This window comes from Vulpes vulpes, chromosome 16 (genome assembly GCF_048418805.1).
Source record: "Vulpes vulpes isolate BD-2025 chromosome 16, VulVul3, whole genome shotgun sequence".
Classification (NCBI taxonomy): Eukaryota; Metazoa; Chordata; class Mammalia; order Carnivora; family Canidae; genus Vulpes; species Vulpes vulpes.
In genome coordinates, this window is record NC_132795.1 from 76,288,957 (window position 1) to 76,307,021 (window position 18,065).

At 35.7% G+C, this 18,065-nt stretch overlaps 1 protein-coding gene across 4 annotated transcripts in view; it reads right to left on the minus strand.

Annotated features, from left to right (window-relative positions):
* SRBD1 (S1 RNA binding domain 1) overlaps positions 1–18,065 on the minus strand; it is a 193,762-nt gene that overhangs the window by 81,273 nt on the left and 94,424 nt on the right. For all 4 annotated transcript variants that reach the window (XM_025992583.2, XM_072741202.1, XM_072741203.1 and 1 more), the window contains one exon: positions 7,449–7,540. In XM_025992583.2, the coding sequence (XP_025848368.1) occupies positions 7,449–7,540 (92 nt within the window). The remainder of the gene's footprint in view (positions 1–7,448; positions 7,541–18,065) is intronic.

Here is an 18,065-nt window from a genome sequence, read left to right on the forward strand (position 1 = left end):
AGCCTCCAAGGCCTTCACATACACTTTCTTATTAAACCTCACAAAAGGTTAATGAGTGCAAGCACTGCAGGTTACAGGGAAGCTGCTCCCCTCCATTAATCACATGCATAATTACACAGTGAGAATAGATGCCACCAGGGAAACATCTGATAGTCTCTGAAAGCAAAGATCATTTCTTTATTCTAGCCTTTAAAAACATAATCCAATAAGACTGATTTTCAAACACATATATACATTGTAAAAAATACTTTCAGATTAAAAAGAAAAAAAAAAAAAAAAAAAAACAACCCAACAACCCAACCCATGACAGTAAACCAAGTGAAAGATACAGGCATCAGAACATTCACTGCAGGAAAGTATCAGAAATTCAAAAAAAGAGGTAAATCTTTCAAATCTACCTGTTCAGGAAAACCTACATTATGAACATCTAAACTTAGAAACTGGTAGTGCAGTTGTATAATTTGTTAAGTGCAAGTAGATTTCCATATTTAAAAAAACAATTTAAGTACAGAAAAGGACTTTGACATATTTTCTACCTGGTTCCCTCCTAATTGGTTCACTGCTAGCATCTCCTTTGTGCATCCTGATATTGCTAAACACAGCAACAATGAACTGGAAATAATAGTATCTAGATGACATATTAATTTTCCAGTAAAGTCCTAAGGGCCTCTGGAGTTACACTGTCCCCAATAAACAACCTCTACATAGACCCTAATATTCCCAGAATTGGCATTTCACCTTCAGGTGCTACTCACTCTGCAGAGCATAAGAACTCAAGCATGAAGAGATGGGAGATAGAAGGAAGAAGGAAAATGAACATTGTTTATTTGAAGGATTTTCTTGTTCATGAGGGAGGGAATATAAACATTGTTTAAAGTAGAACTGGAGGGACGCCTGGGTAGCTCAGTGGTTGGTTGAGAGTCTGCCTGCAATTCAGGTCATGATCCCAGGATTCTGGGATGAAGTCCTGCATCAGGCTCCCCGCAGAGAACCTGTTTCTCCCTTTGCCTATGTCTCTGCCTGTCTCTGTGTCTCCAATGAATGAATAAATAAAAAAATACTAAAAAAAATAAAGTAGAACTGGAAATTCTATGTCCAGGCTTTCAAGAGAAGATGGTGCTGGCAAGGTAAGCAAGAAAGGAGTTAATTAACAGTAGTAACACACACCTGTAGGTTGAGAATGATTAGGCTGACAACAGATTCCTTAAAGTAAGAGACAGGTAACTCACATAAAAGGAGTTTTATGGAGTGTTGATAAAGAGAACAAAGAGAAAGGAAGAGTCACAACCCAAAACTTGGGGGCATATTCACATTGTGAGATAGAGAAGAAAAGGTGGACACAGTGAAAGAGGTAGAGAATAAATAGTGAGGAAAACAGCAACAGAAGTAAAAAAAAAAAATTCTTGAAAATGTTTAGCATAGTTACCATATGTCCCCCAATCTTTACTCTTGTGTGGTATACACTCAAGAAAAATGAAAACAGATGTCCACGTAAAATCTTGTACATGAATGTTCATAGCAGCATTATTTATAACAGCCAAAAAAGTAAAAACCCAAATATCCATTAACAGAAGAATGAATGAACAAACTATGGTATACCTATACAATGGAAATTATTTGGCAATGGGAAGGAATGAAGTGCTGATACATGCTACAGTGTGAATGAACTTTGGAAACACTACGGTATGTGAAAGAAGCCAGTTACAAAGACTGCATCTTGTAATGATTCCATTTATATGAAATGTCTGAAATAGGCAAATCCATAGAGACAGAAAATAGATTAGTATTTATCAGGAGCTGAGGGTAAGAGGGCAAGGGGGACCAATTGCTAATGGATGCTAGGTTTCCATCTGGAGTGATGAAAATGTTCTAAAATTGGATAGTGGCAATGGTTGTACAATTTTGACTGTACTAAAAAAACACTGACTTACACACTTTAAACAGGCAGGTTTTATACTATGTAAATTATATCTCAATGAAGCTGTTCTATATTTTTTAAATGTAGTATATCCAAACGTATGCCAATACCACGTTGCCCACATGATGTCAACATATCTCTGTATCTGTTCCTAATCACCACTGCTCAGGAAATTCTAGTCAATGCAATTGGACAAGGAAAAAAAGGCGGCATAATTATCGAAAAGACAGAAACTAGATTATTATTTGCAGATGTTGGCTGACTACTTTGTTTTCTAAGAGTTTATTTATTTATTCATGAGAGACACAGATTGAGAGAGAGACAGAGACATAGGCATAGGGAGAAGTAGGCTCCCTGCGGGGAGCCTGATGCAGGACTCAATCCCAGAACCCTGAGATCATGCCCTGAGCCAAAGGAGACGCCCACCCAACCACTGAACCACCCAAGTGCCTGATGACTGACTAGTTTGGAAAACCCAAGCAAATCAACTGAAAAAAAAAAAAAATCAGAACTAACAAGATTTCAATTGGTTGATACCAAGACAACGACTAATGCAGCACCATATGCCATCAACAGCCAATTAGAAAATTTCATGAAGGACAATCCATTTACTCTGTGTGTGTGTATTTTGCCTATGAGTAATAAAGTGTACAGAACTTGGATGAAGGTGCCAATATAACAGAATTCCAATTAAATGGCTCTAAAATGTATATGGAAAAAAGGAAATGCCTAAGAAAAGTGCAATTAAAGAAAGATTAAAGCAAGTATCATCATTAGCTACAGTAATTGACAGTCTTGACACTGTGGCACATCAGACAGACCAATGAAAACAGGACAAAATCCATACAGGAATTTAATTTTTAATAGTAATAATGTAACTCAGTGTGTAAAGGGAGACAACTAAACTGCTATTGAACAAGTGAGGCATTAGAGGGAAAAAAACAGGTTAGTTACATCAAAAGGAGGGAAGAGGAGGGGACCACGGACTGAGGGCTAAATTGTAAGCAACCGGAGAGACCTCATAGGGTCAGGCAGGATATACAGGGCTCAACTACATACACAACCATGTGGAGTGACCCTGGAAGCACCATTCCCCCCTCATGCAAAATGTGTCTTATATCCAAAGGATTAAAAGAGTTCCGTGCATTTTGGTCTTCAGTTCTATGAAATATCTAGAATCTCTGAGCTTCCGAAACAAATAAACATACTGCTTAAATGACTGGACTAAACTGTATTCTCTTAAATGTTTGCCATATTCTGTTATCTAAGAATACCAAAGTAGAAATTTTTATTTGTCAAGTCCAATATGCCCCTCATTTTACCCCTCCCCTTGTCATCACACAGCAACAGAGGAGGATAAATAAGACTTCCTGTGCTTTTTTCATTCAGCAACTCCAAATAAGATTTTTTTTCATTATAAAGCTTATTAAAATGTACTTTCAATAAATGATCCTGATCCTCTAATTAATAATTACATTTTAAAAAAAAATATGGACAAAACCATTGACCTAATAAAAATAATCTTTATCTTGATTTAATCTTGTTATCTTGGTTGTGGTTACCTGACTGGTTTAAGCTTACTGAAATTCACAGATGAATTTAAAAACTCATCTAAAAAAGGTGAACTGTACTTTACGTCAACTTCATTTAAATGAGTGAAATATCTTTCATTTCTCTAAGGATGTAAAAGTTTTTCTTCCTTTTATATAGTCTTCATTTCCTCCAAGTGGCTTCTGTACTACCCCCCATCTGTCTTTAATAGTGTAAGTTTCTTTACATGCTAGGTGACCCTTGGCTGTCTACTGACTCTAAGTGCTTTGCTTAAATATGTGAAGTTTATCAATTGTGGGCTTCATAACATGGTGATTTGGTACATTTCTTGTGGACCTCTGGTCTTAGTTTCTTTAGGTATTTTCTCCTGAGTAGGTCAGAATTCCCCTATCTCCTGCATGGAAGATTTAGTCCTCTCTAGGACCTCTACATCAGCATATAAATAGTCATCTAATCCCTCTTTTTTCAGTAGGTATCCCCACTATCATGTACAACCTGTGTCCTCCAGGAAAGAGACTTTCTGTTTAACCCTCAGCAGAGAAAAAAATCTCCAGTATTCTGCAAAGGTGCAAGAAGGACAGTCACTTAACTGCGTGGAATGGGAAATCTGTTTGTTTGTTTGTTTTTAATTGATGTGAAATTCACATAAAATTAACTATTTCAAAGTGTACAATTCAGTGGCATTTAGGATACTTATACTGTTGTACAGTCTACCACCTCTATCAAGTTCCAAAACAGTTTCAGTGCCCCAAAAGAAAACTCTGTACCCATTAAGCAGTCCTTCTTCATTTTCCCCTCTTCCCAGTCCTTGGTGATGACTAATCAGCTTTCTGCTCCTACAGGTTAGTCTATGCTAGACATTTCATAGAAATATAACCATACAATATGTGGCCTTTTGTGTCTGGCTTCTTTCACTTAGCATGTTTTCAAGGTTCACCCATGTTATGGCACATGCCATACTTCATTCTTTGCTATGACTAAAAATAATATACCATTGTTGGATGTACCACATTTTGTTTGGCCATTTATCCACTGATGGTCATTTGGGTTGTTTCCAGCTTTTGGCTGTGTGAATGGTGCTATGAATCCTTGTTTTCAACTCTTTTGAGCATATACCTAGGAGGACAATTGCTGGGTTACGTGGTATTCTATGTTTAACTTGGTCTAATTGCTTTCTACACAGAACTTTCAATCAATCTTCTTACTTTAGACCTACCTGCAGCCCTCCCAAGATACTTCTATAAATAATCTGGTGCATTTCCTGAACCTATAAGGGTTCCATGATCATTTCAGATTAGTTCTCGGTTTTCTATGTTGTCTTAGTATTCAATTTTCTCAAGTTGGCTAAATCATTTATTATTCAGCCATCTGCTTTCCTGCTTCAAAATGACTGTTGCTGATCTTTCCTCTCCTATTCTTGTCCTAGAATGTTTGTGCCTTCCTTCTATCATGTTACTGTCACTTTAATGGGAGTTCAGAAGGGAGTAAAGGAATAACAGGTGCACTCAATCTTCTATTTTAAGTCAGAAATCCATAATAAACATTTTAATATCACCTATCTACCATTCTGTCTATCCAATTTAAATGCCTCTCATGTATAATGAACTTATTATGGGGAACTATAAGCATATATAAAGATAATCTCTCTCAGTAAGTTGACAAACTGGTCAAGAAGATACAGTAATATGAAGGTCACCTTCTTACATATGTTAACACTGTATGAACATTAAGGTTCTGTTATATTCTGATACAGTAAACTTATGGAGGGCTGAAAGGGGAAACCCACACTCATCAGTAGGATAGGTCTCAAATGCAGTATAAAGTCATCCCTGGTATCAATCACTAGGAAAGAGAAGGACTTCCAGTCAGAAATGAGGAATTGACAAAGAAGTGGACCCTAGAAAACCAAGAGTGGAGACTGAGCTTCTTTCAATATTTGCCTCCAGGACCAGTTCTTGAAGGCTCAAAATGTCTAGGTGGATGTTTTGAGTTGATATGGATCAAACACAATCAGTTATTGCCGTGTAAAAGCAAGCTAAGACACAGAAGGAGGATATATCGCAGTGAATCCCAAATTGAAGACACAGCCAGAATTGAGAATCTAAGTAATTCGGACCATATAATGATTCCTCTTTTTTATTATTTCCTAGTTTCAGAGTCTTGTTGGAATGTTGTAATCTTGCTCTATAATTCTATTGGCAGTTATGTATCCACAGAGGCCTGTGGTGAAGAGGAAACAAGAGCCCCCTTAACAGTGGAAGGTCTGAGAGATTGCCACTCTCTAAGCAATATTTCTTTCAAATGTTTTTTTGGAAGATTACCTTTCAGTGCCAACTTAAAAGGTTCTAATTTATTTTATGTTTTGAGAGAGAGCACACATGTATGAGTGGAGATAGGGGGGAAGGGCAGAGGGATATAAAGAGAGAATCCTAAGCAGGCTCCACACTCAACGTGGACTCCAATGTGGGGATCAATCTCAGAACCCTGAGAGCATGTCCTGAGACAAAAATCAAGAGTTGGATACTTAAGTGACTGAGCTACCCAGGAACCCTTGAATTTTATTTTTTTAATAAAATATCCTTTTATTATAGAAGTACACAAGTATTATATATGCACTTATGTGCATTATATAATTATAATGTGGTTATGTGGCTTCTTTAAGACTCAGTTTATGAAAATAAAACAAAATAAACCTGGTAACACATTTACCATAATGTTTCACACATATTAGGTGCTTAAAAAGATTAGTATTAGCAGCTCCCACTATGATTACTATATCTCCTCCTACTACTATTATTAATGTTATTGTTATTACAAGGTAGGTAACAAAAGAGCACATGGCAAGGAGGCAGAGACCACATTGAGCTGCTGTGATAGGGAAAAGCTTCACAGGAGGACCAAGATTTTGAGCTGGGATCTGAGTTTGAGAAGCTGATCATTTTAGACAGGTAATGGTATCATGGAACAAACAAGTGAAAGGAAACTACAAGCTCTTTTGGATGTCAGAAATAGGTTTCTAGCCTCAGGCAAACGCAAAAATTTTCAAATATGTATCTTCAAGTACAGATTTCAAGAGTAGCCAATGAAACTTGATGAGAATAGGTAAGGAAAAATTTTAAATAAAAAGTCTCTTTCTAACAAAGTAGTCTAAATATCTATTACATGTAAAAGTGCTCTGACCAGATTTAATATTTCGCTTATAACACAAATTGCTTTCACTAGACATATTGAAATATCTCAATTTCTTCACACACAAGATTTTAACTATTCCACAAAACAGAAACCAAAGCAACTTAATACAACTAAAATCAAAGCAGGCTGTTTTAAACGTTAATGACTGCCCCTATAAGCAAGACAAGAGAAACTGGTCATTTGATAAATATTTAGCAATAAACCGTGCATGTTTATATATTTGTACTGTATTTCTGTTAATATACTAATTTTTAAAAAAAGATTTTATTTATTTATTCATGAGAGACACACAGAGAGAGAGAGAGAGGGAGAGAGGCAGAGACACAGGCAGAGGGAGAAGCAGGCTCCATGCAGGGAGCCCAAAGTGGAACTTGATCCCGGGTCTCCAGGATCAGGCCCTGGGCCGAAGGCAGCGCTAAACTGCTGAGCCACCCGGGCTGCCCGAAATGCTAATTTTTGTCAATAAAAAGCTGTAATAAAAAATATTTTGTATAATAATAAGAGATTTGGAGTACTTTATTAGTTTTATTAAAGCATTTAATTTTACTAAGGTTGTTTTGGGCTAATTTTTTTACTATACTCTTTAAAAAACAATATTCTTCCTCTTCCACAGTTCTAATTATTACTCCAATACTTTTCATTCTAACGTGCTTTGTATTTTTATGTATATGTTTCCTAAATATTTATGAAAATTAAATTTGGACATTTAATTATTTTGCTTGCTAAAAAGAGAAGTCCTTCAAAATAACAAACCCACATGCTTTTGTGACAGCCCATTGTTTCTTACCTGCACTTCTCAAATTAGGGTCCAGCCCTGGCATCTCCTTGTTAGCTTCAGGGCTGACACTGTAGATTGATGCCCCTGCTTCACTGACAATACTGAGAAGAAAGAAAAGGGGGAAATATCATTTTCCAAACTTTTTGCTTGGTCAAAGAAAATTATTGAATAAGACTAAGACTAGTTTTTTTTTTTTTTTTTTAAGATTTTATTTATTTATTCACAAGAGACACAGAGAGAGAGAGGCAGAGACACAGGCAGAGGGAGAAGCATGCTCCATGCAGGGAGCCCGACATGGGACTCGATCCCAGGACTCCAGGATCACGCCCTGGGCCAAAGGCAGGCTCTAAACCACTGAGCCACCCAGGAATCCCAAGACTAGGTATTATGAAAAAAAAAAAAAACCTGCAGGGTAAAGCGTTCTCTTTATATTTTGACGGTACCTATAACATTTAATTTTTCAGAAATAAAGTGATCAAGTAAGGTTTGTGTTCTTCACAGAAGAAATACACAGGTTTCAATCCATAATGAATTCTATCAGTAGTAATGACACAGTTTATAGATGAACAAATGGATACTCTCCTCTAATACCAACTTTGAATTTCCAGAATATACTCAGATTCTCGTGTTTATAATCTATTGTTGACTAATACTTATGATTCCCAACTGAATCACTCTAAAGCATCGTGGAGAGCATGTGCATATGTGTGGATATGTGCACATGTATGGATATATACAGAAACCACTGCCATAAACACTCCTGTGATTATTGCTCAATTATAATGAACAACCACAATGTGGATAGGAAAGGGATCAGACAGGATATTATTCCACTTCTTTTCAGGAGGGTCTGAAATAATCCTTTTAATAAACTTGAAGGCTTTCATTTCAGGCAGGTGTTAAGCCATTTATTTAATCAAAGCATCACACACATGCTTCTCTTCTTTGGCTCCAAATATTTTATAAACCACAATAAGAACAGTCTTTTACAGCGGACATGTACACAGTACTTGACATCACTATAGTTTATTCAACATTTTTAAGTTAGAGGTATTCTTAATGACATAATATGCAAAGAAACATCATCTACCCAAAGTATTCATGATACCTGTGGCTCTACCACAAGACCATCTAGGTGTCAAGATTCAAAAGCAGAAACATGTTTGTACTTGATTTTTCTTTTTCCTTTTTCTCCTTCCTCCCTTCCCTTCCCTTTCCTTCCTTCCTTCCTTCCTTCCTTCCTTCCTTCCTTCCTTCCTTCCTTCCTTCCTTTCTTCCTTCCTTCCTCTTTTTCTTTCTTTCTTTTTCTTTCTTTCTCTCTCTCTCTCCTTTCTCTGTTCCTCAATATTTACTTCAATTGTGAGACAAATTTAGTGGATAACTTTTAACATATTGCCCCATTGTAACAGCTGAACACGAATAAGAAAACTATGAAAAAGTTTGCTACCCCTGTCTCTGAAGAACTCTTGATTGAACTTTGACAATTATAAACCACCAAGAATTGAGAAGATTATTTGGGTGATTATAAAGATTATTTTTTCTTTGCAACCAAGTCTCCTGTCCTGAATTTCATAATAGGAAGATGAACACTCTGAAATTGTTTATCCTCATCAAAACTATCATCATGATACAGAAAGAGGTAACTGAGTACATATTACACGCAAAATACTAAACAAACCACTTTATAGACAATATCTCATTTAATCTTTTCATGGTGATTTTTTTTTTAACAGAGAAGTAATTGCCCAAGGTCATTTGGCTGGTAAGCTATTGAGCTAGATTTGAACCTTAATCTGCTTGAAACCTAAGTCTGAACTTGTAACCAGCACAAGTAACTTCTGAATAGCTTCACAACCTCGCATTAAAATGAAAACCCATATTTTTGTGCTAAACAGTAAGTGTAATAACATATTTTTAAGCAAGAAACATTTTCTTCCTTTCTTATGTGTCTAAGGTAGAATATAAAGCATGTAGAAGGTCAAATATATTCTATAATTTCAGAGATAGTCTTTAAGATTAAAAGGTAATTGTGCTTTTTCTCTAAAATAAGATTTAGATTCTGCTTATCTTCTACTACATAATGATCAAGGAGAAAATGTAATGTCAAAGAAAGCTTGAAGTGACAAAAACTCTTATGTGGCATAATAGAATGTTAAAACCAATACTCTAGAAGGGATTTTTCAGTTCCATTAATAGTGGTACTTTCTAACCTGGGGGCCTTGGTCTTTTGGATAGGGAGAAACAGGATTAATTAAAATTGCGTAAGAAACACTTGTGTTTATGCACTTTTTTTCTAGTAAAAGGAATTACAGTTTTCAGTGACTACTTAAAGAAACCCATAACCCCTCAAAAAGTTAGGAAGCATCATCACAGGATAAGAATATTCAGTTACTGGTCGTACAAAATTTGGTTTCAAACACAACTCAACACTCAAGTCTAAAAAAACTGGAGTATCCATGAAGTGCAGGCTGGACCTACTATTAAGGGAAAAGAATACCTAAAAAAAATTTTTACCACAAAGGCTCCAAAATTGCCACTATTAAGTAAAGGGAAATGAAGTGGTAAATAAAAATTCCAATTAACTATGGGTTTTAGCAGTTTGGTACCTGAGAATTTGCTGGGTGATTCACTGTCTTTTGGAAGTTGTAATTCTCAACAGACTGGGAGAAAACTGTTGCAAAGAAAAACACTCAGATAATAAATATTCCTCCAAATACCACACTGCCACTTCTTTTAAACAGAGGAATACAAAACAGATGTGACACACTGCACTGAAAGATTTTAGATTAACGTTAATATTAAATCAATACAAAATGTAGTAAATTTCATATGCTTTAGTTATTACATAGCATGAGTCCAATAAATAGGTCAGTACTAATGCTAGTAGAACAGAATGCTCCAATAATCGAAATGAACAGAAAAATCTCAACACTGATTTTTCAATACACAACATATAAGGACCTAAGAAGTGTATGTGGCAAGTTTAAATGTAACAAATCAAGCTGCGAGTGGTGATGATTTTTTCCAGAAGTTTCGAAGAACAAAAGTATTTATAATGACCCACCCCCATTTTGTTCATTCCCATTTGGATGTCAAGGATAGATTACTCAGAAAGTATGCTAAATTTTATATGCCACTATCTGTTTATTACAAATTTCCCAATAAACTATGAAAAAGTATTCTCATGTCTAATATGTTTTGAGAAAAGCAAAAATGAACTCTACATAAAACTCAGACAGCTCATGATTTAATAAATACCATATTCCATAAAACAAATTTCTCCCAGGTGTAAAAAACCTGGGCTCATAATCTTAGAATTTGATTACTTTATTTATTTTGCCATAAAGCAGACAAGACTGAGCAGAATTTATTATTTGGGGGAAATTTAACTGACACAGCTGTAAATGAACTGAAAGTTCAACATTATTACAGTGCTCTGAAGCCCCTACAAGTTGCCAGTGCATACAAATACTTAAATATATATATATAGTATCTCAAGTGTTTAAAAAAAATGCAGGTACATTTTAGAAGCTACCATTGGACTTACATTTTCCCAGATATATATATTAATGTGCTAATGGTCCATTACTAAATAGGTATTTTTAAAAACAATCAAATTCAGCATGATTTTAGGGTCTTCTTTATTAAAAAAAAAATACAAATCTCATACTCAAAACTAAAAAGCAAGTGAAATGCCCATAATAAGAATGCATATACTTTTAAATTCATTCTTAAAAATCTTAATAAAAACTCTAAGTTAAAAATGCTAAATTGTTGTATCTCAAGCAAAATTCAATGATATTACATCAATCTGATCACTTATCAATATAATTTATTTTTGAAAAGATATGTTTGAATTACAGAATTTGTACATGTCATCTGCCCAGATTATATGTTGATGAATCTTTCTAAAACCCAGTTTGCAAGTAGTTTTCTTATAGTGACTATTTTTTCTGACAATAAAGAGGATGGCAATTTCTTTTACCAAATTGAGATGGGGTGGGGTGAGGATTCTTTTCATGAGACAGGAAAACTAGCCGTTTGTTTTTTTTCCAGTTATTAGGCTAATAGTTTTCACATTCATCTACAAGGTTACATGTCTCCTCCCTTCTTCCCATTTCCCAAATACAAAAATAGCTTTGTTGTTTTTTCTTATTTTAAAATAAATCACATGCTTCCTTATATTAGTAGGAGGAAATTTAATTCAAAGATAACCTATTTAAATGAAAATGTAGTTATTTATTAAGATATCAAAATCAGTCAGGATATATTGAATTAGTAAAAACTGACGTGTTCTTAATTCTTTTCAAAAGTACATTAAAATTCCTCAAACCTTACTATTACCTAACAGCTTTTTCTTCCTTCTGCCCATCAAAAAATATGCACTAAGTAGCTACTACATTAAATGCACAGCTTATTTCACTAAAGCTTTTAAAAATAATTTATCTAAAAACCATTCTCCCAATTTTTCAGACTGAGAAACATTCATACAAAGAGAGAATAATGGCTTGAGCTAAATTCCCCAACAAGTAATACTAAGTGCAAAAACAGCTAGCCAACACAGACCTTGGTTCTGTGCTCTGTACACGAGATAACCCATTCTGAAGTACGAAAGGATGACTGCTATACTTGAGGAACAGGAGACAAAGCCCAAACCAAACCATTGTGAAGAAAAGGGGCTCTAGGATTCAGTGTTTAAAGGATAAAGCTTATTTCTAAGAAAATATCAAAGCAATTTTAAGTTCCTGTATTTAGTGATGAATTGTCATTTCAGGGAGTCTCAAACGAGCAGTATTAGCCGCTTTAAAAACCAGGGTGACCTGGTGATGATAGGGAAGCAAGGAAACAAGCAAAATCATATGCTGCTAAAGACGTTTAAACTGTAGAACGCTTTTGGATGGTATCTTGAAAATGCAGATCAAGTTACAAAAATATGCATTCTTTTTGAGTCAGCTATTACATTTTTAAAAATTCATACAAAAGAAATTTAAAAATACACAAAAAAATGAAAAAGAGCTATTCATGCTTTACTGAAAGAAACAAAACAAAACCATCTATCATTGGAGAGTTCATTAAATGAAAAACTATACTGTCACTAAAAATTATTTGTAAAATATTAAGTGAAAAAAACTGGATTTATGTCTATGAGACCAACTCTGATATTTTAAAATATAGACCTATATGAAAACAAGAAAAGGGAAGATTTATGCAACATAATGTTAATAGTATTTAAATGAGCTATTCCTTTAATTGCATTCTCATTGCTTTAACTTTTTCTGCAATAGCCACATATTTGTCAACAGAAAAAGTTTAAAATTTAAGTTTAAAAAAACAATTGCTAATTGGCCAGGAGATCTTGTATCACATAATGCCCCACATTTTCTTTTATTCTACTAAACTTTCTTGTACAGTTATTAAAGTTATTTTGAACTTAATCTGGGTAAACATATCATTTTTTAGGAATAACTTCTGCACGTGGCTTCCAGATCTCAAACAATAACATTTTATGATATTCCTATAACATAAAAGAAAGGTGGCCAAGCAGGAAAGTAAAGAATCAGTTCTCAATTTGTACACATAGGCTAGATAAAAAACAAATGTATGATGAGAAGTTTTACAAGAAATCACACAGTATATCAGTATATATCCTTAAGGTTTACTCAGTCCTTGGGCTCTGAACCCACTTCCCAAGTTATCCTTCATGATTGCCAAGGCATAATCAATTCACTACCCACAACATACAAGATGTGGGGCGACACGGTAGTGTGCCAGGAAAGTAGTGTGTGTGTGGAAAAACACTAAAAACAAAATCTGGTGAAGGGGAAAAAGAGAGAAAACACACACAAGCTCAAGATTTCCATGGTACCAAAGAAGTTACCTTTAGATCCTTTAGATATGTAACACTAGCACCATCTGGTGGAAGACCAGTTAGAAAGAATTCAATGGCCAGTTTAAAAAAAAAAAAAAAAATCAAACAATAGTTCTAAATTTTCTTTCAAATGATGAGCATTGTTCAAAGAGAATAAGCTTAGCAGTGGTACAGTAATCACACGGAGGACCCAAAATAAGCCTGGGAGAACTTAAAATGTCTACCAAAGGTGTATGTACTCGCAGATGGGCATCCTATCATATCTTACCCACAGAGCACGATTTCAACAGTACAGAATTCCCTCAGTTACCTTTCCTTCAGTGCCCCATACCACATCAGATGAAAAGAACACTTTCCAGCCACAAAAGAAACCCAAAACAGGAAGACCTGAATTAGCAACTATGCAACAGAACTTTAATTTGGAGTTTAGGGTTCCTCAGAGCACCAGCTACCTATCCTTCCATGCTATAAATATAGCAATAGCATTGGGCATGAGAATCTGATTCTGCTCTTTAGCATCAGAGTTTTCTGTGCACAGTGATGCCAAGCCTCTACAGCAGAACACAGTGTGGCAAAACATGACACTGAAATCACCGTCACTGCTGGCAAGTGAGCCATTCAATGACAGAGATGACAAAAATCACTGGTATCTTCAAATGCCGTTGTAGGGGAAAGCAAGTCAACAAACTGAAAGACAAAGAGGACAGAGAGCTTGTCTCCCATCTGGAGGCTGGGTCTCTCCACTGAGGTAGAAGCTATTTCTGACCAAGAATGGCACCCACAGAAATGATCATCTCTGCTACTCTCTACAGTAAGCATCCCTTTTATTCTCTTTCTCTTCCTTTCACCTTCTTTTGCTTTCCTTTTTAAAAATCCCTCCTTTATCTCTTTTCTTTCCCCAACTATGTTTGAGACCAATAAGGAGTTGTTACAGCACTGCATGATACCACCACAGGAGTTTTCAAGAAAAAACTGCCATAAGAGCAACCACAAGGCCTAGAGCCTACGTGGTGCCAGACAAAGCCCTGACTCCAAGACAAGAAAATCCTAGGCAAAAAGAACACGAGCTACAGTACTGTAAACATTCCATGTTCATTACTGACAAGACACAAAAAACTAAGAAGGCAGGGAATAAAGACTGACCTGATTTTACAGTGAAAATGTCCTTCGGTCAATAATTTGAAATGTACTGATTTAAAGAACATTATGTTGAATTACCTGCCAATGTACACCCCCCCCCCAAAAAAAAGGTATGCTTCTCCTGATTTTTACATGTAACTCCAAAACTGTCCATTTTTTACTCAATTTGTGCTTATTCATATAACAAATTATTTGTATTTGTTTATTCTTTTTCAAGTGCAATTCTATTCAGATATAAATTTGAGGGTTGCATAGAGAATTGTGTTGAATTTTTTTATGAAGGGAAAAGTTTGCCTCATTAACTCATCTTTTCGTCTTTTCTAGCTTATATACATCTATGCAAGTTTATCCACTTGTAAATAGAGGAGTGCAGATTGTTACGGCATAGACTTTGTCGAATGAAACTTACCACAAAATACATGATTCCTTTATTACCCAACCAGTAACAACTCAGAATCACCAGTTTGTTTGTTTGTTTGTTTATTTATTTATTTTTGGAATTACCAGTTTAGAGGATGTAATACTCTAATATTTTGCTAATAGTGAGTGTTCAATAACATCATACTAATTATTACAAGTTTAAGAAAGAATAATCACAAAAAAGGACAGAAGCAAAGGAAATGAGACAATGAAAAGCAAAATAATAACAACAATAATTAAAGAGCAAGACAAAGGCTGAGACCTACTTTGCCAGCAAGTACTAGCCCAGTTCTTTTTACCCTCAGTAGAATAAAATTTTGGAAACATCACTGTTTTATATTACATTCCCTAATACTCTTCTAAATATTACCACTAACAATCTCAGTGAACTCTGCTAACAAATGACACACACTGATGGGTTTTCATACTATGTTACCCATTCCTCCTTTTTTCCCTTCTCATATTTTGTTCCTAATCCTCCAAACCCCTACTTTCCTCTGAAGTGAATGTATACCTTGGCAGAAGTCATCACCGGCCCTGGCCCCAGCCCCCCTTGCCTCCATTGAGGGAGACCCTATCTATGAACTTCATTTTACACATGCACCAGCTAGGAGCCTGGAGCAGCCTTGACCTTCAGAACTTCTTTCGGCCACCCAAATAATGCTGGGGAAGGAGGGGCTGGGGAGAAGAAAAAACAAACCTGAACACACATGCCATGCATAAGACCACTACTCCAGATCAACCAATTTTCTAATCGTGGTTTTTAAAGGTACACTGAACAGATGGAGGGAGAATGAATTTTAGTTCAGCTGACTGCTCCGTTTACTTCTTTATCTGTAGTCAGATCTTTACTTTTTGGGGATCACTGCACATTTCTGGCTTTGCTATATTACACTGTGTAAATATTTAGGAGAAATAATTCCTTTCAAGGATCTAAACTTCCACGTCGTTATGGCAAATGAACCTGTTTATGCTATGTTTGTTAAGTAACAGCAAGCCTAAAAGAACACAGGAATTTACTAACATATGTGGTACACAAACATCACAATCATAAAGCTTCTCATAGGGACATAGCAAGAACATGAAAGGCCAGTTTATTTTTATTCCCATTGCCCTGTAATTTTCTTTAGCTTGACTACAACAGGCCTTAATTCAAACCTCTCCTGCAGTTACAGAACACAGTAAACTGAATGTACACAAACGATACCCAAAACTACCCTCATCTCCACGTGACCTTCCTTGTTTCTCAAACAATGGTTCTCAAACTTGATCCTGCATCACAATCCACTGCAGGCTGTTAAACCACAGCTAGCTGGGCCCCACCCCCAGAATTTCTGCTTCACTGGGGCCAAGAATTTGCATTACTAACAAATTCTCTGGTGATGCTGATGCTGCTAGTCCTGGAACTACATTTTTTATTCTTTGGTTTCATTTCAATAATATGAAATTATTTACATTTCATAAAATTCACCCACTGTAAGTGTAGAATTCAATGACTGAATAAATGTTATATAACCATCACCAAACTCCAATTTCAGAAGATTTCTATCCCCAAGATAGTGTGTTCTCATTCCTACTTCCAGCCCCAGGTATCCACTTTCTATCTTCTATTCTCTATATATTTACCTCATCTGGATGTTTCCTATAAATGCAATCATAAAATATACAGTCTCCTATATCTGGCTTCTTCACTTATGATGTTTTTGAGAAGCTTCCATGTTGTAGCTTCAGTGTTTCCTTTTTATTGCTGAACAGTATTCCATTGTTCTAGATACACCACATTTTATTTATCTATTCATCAGTCAATGGACTTGGGAATTCATTTCAGTTTTCTGTTATTAAGAATAATGCTGCTACAAATATCCATGCACAAGTCTTTGTGTTGGACACACATTTCACTTCTCTTGGATAGATTTCCAGGAGGAGAGACGCTAAAGTATAAATTCATGCTTAACTTTAAAAGAAACTGCCTAGGGACAATGAGTGAGTGCTCCAGTATATTCATTTCCATGATACTTATCATCTTTTTGACAATAGCTATTCTGTTATTAAGTAGTATCTTTTTACTTGTAGTTTAATTTACATTTCTTTAATTAATGATGCTGAGCATTTATTCAACATGTATGTTGGCCTTTCCTAATCTTCTTTAGTGAAATATCTATTCAAATCTGTTGCCCATTTTTAATTGGCTTGTTTGCATGTTACTGAGTCCTAAGTATTCTTTATGTATAATAAATACAAGTCTTGGGATCACTGGGTGGCTCAGCGGTTTAGTGCCTGCCTTCGGCCCAGGGCATGATCCTGAGTCCCGGGATCGAGTCCCACATCAGGCTCCCTGCATGGAGCCTGCTTCTCCCTCTGCCTGTGTCTCTGCCTCTCTCTCTGTGTGTGTCTCTCATGAATAAATAAATAAAATCTTAAAAAAAAAAGAATGAAGTAATAAACTTAAAAAAAACATACAAGGCTTTAGCAGACATGTGATTTGCATATATTTTCCCAAATTTTGGTTTGCCCTGTCATTTTTCTAACAGTCTTTTGAAACACAACAGTTTTTAAGTTTGAGGAAGTCTGGGACTATACTTTGAGAACCACTGTTCTAAAGCTTCAAAAATTCAAAAGAAATATCAAACCCTTGAAAAATGTGAATGCTTAGTGGTTTTCCCATCTGCATATGCAAATGTAAATGTCACTCATATCTGATTTTCTGTTTTGTTTCCTTTTAGCAAAGTCTATTACAACTATCATCCTAAATATATTCACCATTTTTAGGAGGAAAAGAAAATTTGCAACTAACTGAATTTAATATATTATGGAATGAATAAATTCAGCTGCAAATAGGACTGACCTATCAACTGGGAATACTGGATGGAATGCTAGCACTAAAGAATATAAACTTCTCAGCCAGTATTTTCAGAACCACTGATCAGTCTCATGGCTTTTAAAGCCATGCCTAAAGCTATGAGAGATATGTCTACGGGGCACCATAGACAGCCAGCTGAGTGTCTGCCTTGGACCCAGGTCATGATCTGGCGTCCTGGGATGAGCTCCACATCGGGGTCCCTGCTCAGTTGGGAGCCTGCTTCTCCCTGTCCCTCTGCTACTCTCCCTACTTGTGCTCTCTCACTCTTGCTCTCTCTCAAATGAATAAATAAAATCTTAAAAAAAAAGTCTACAAATTGGGAACAAGTGGTATCACC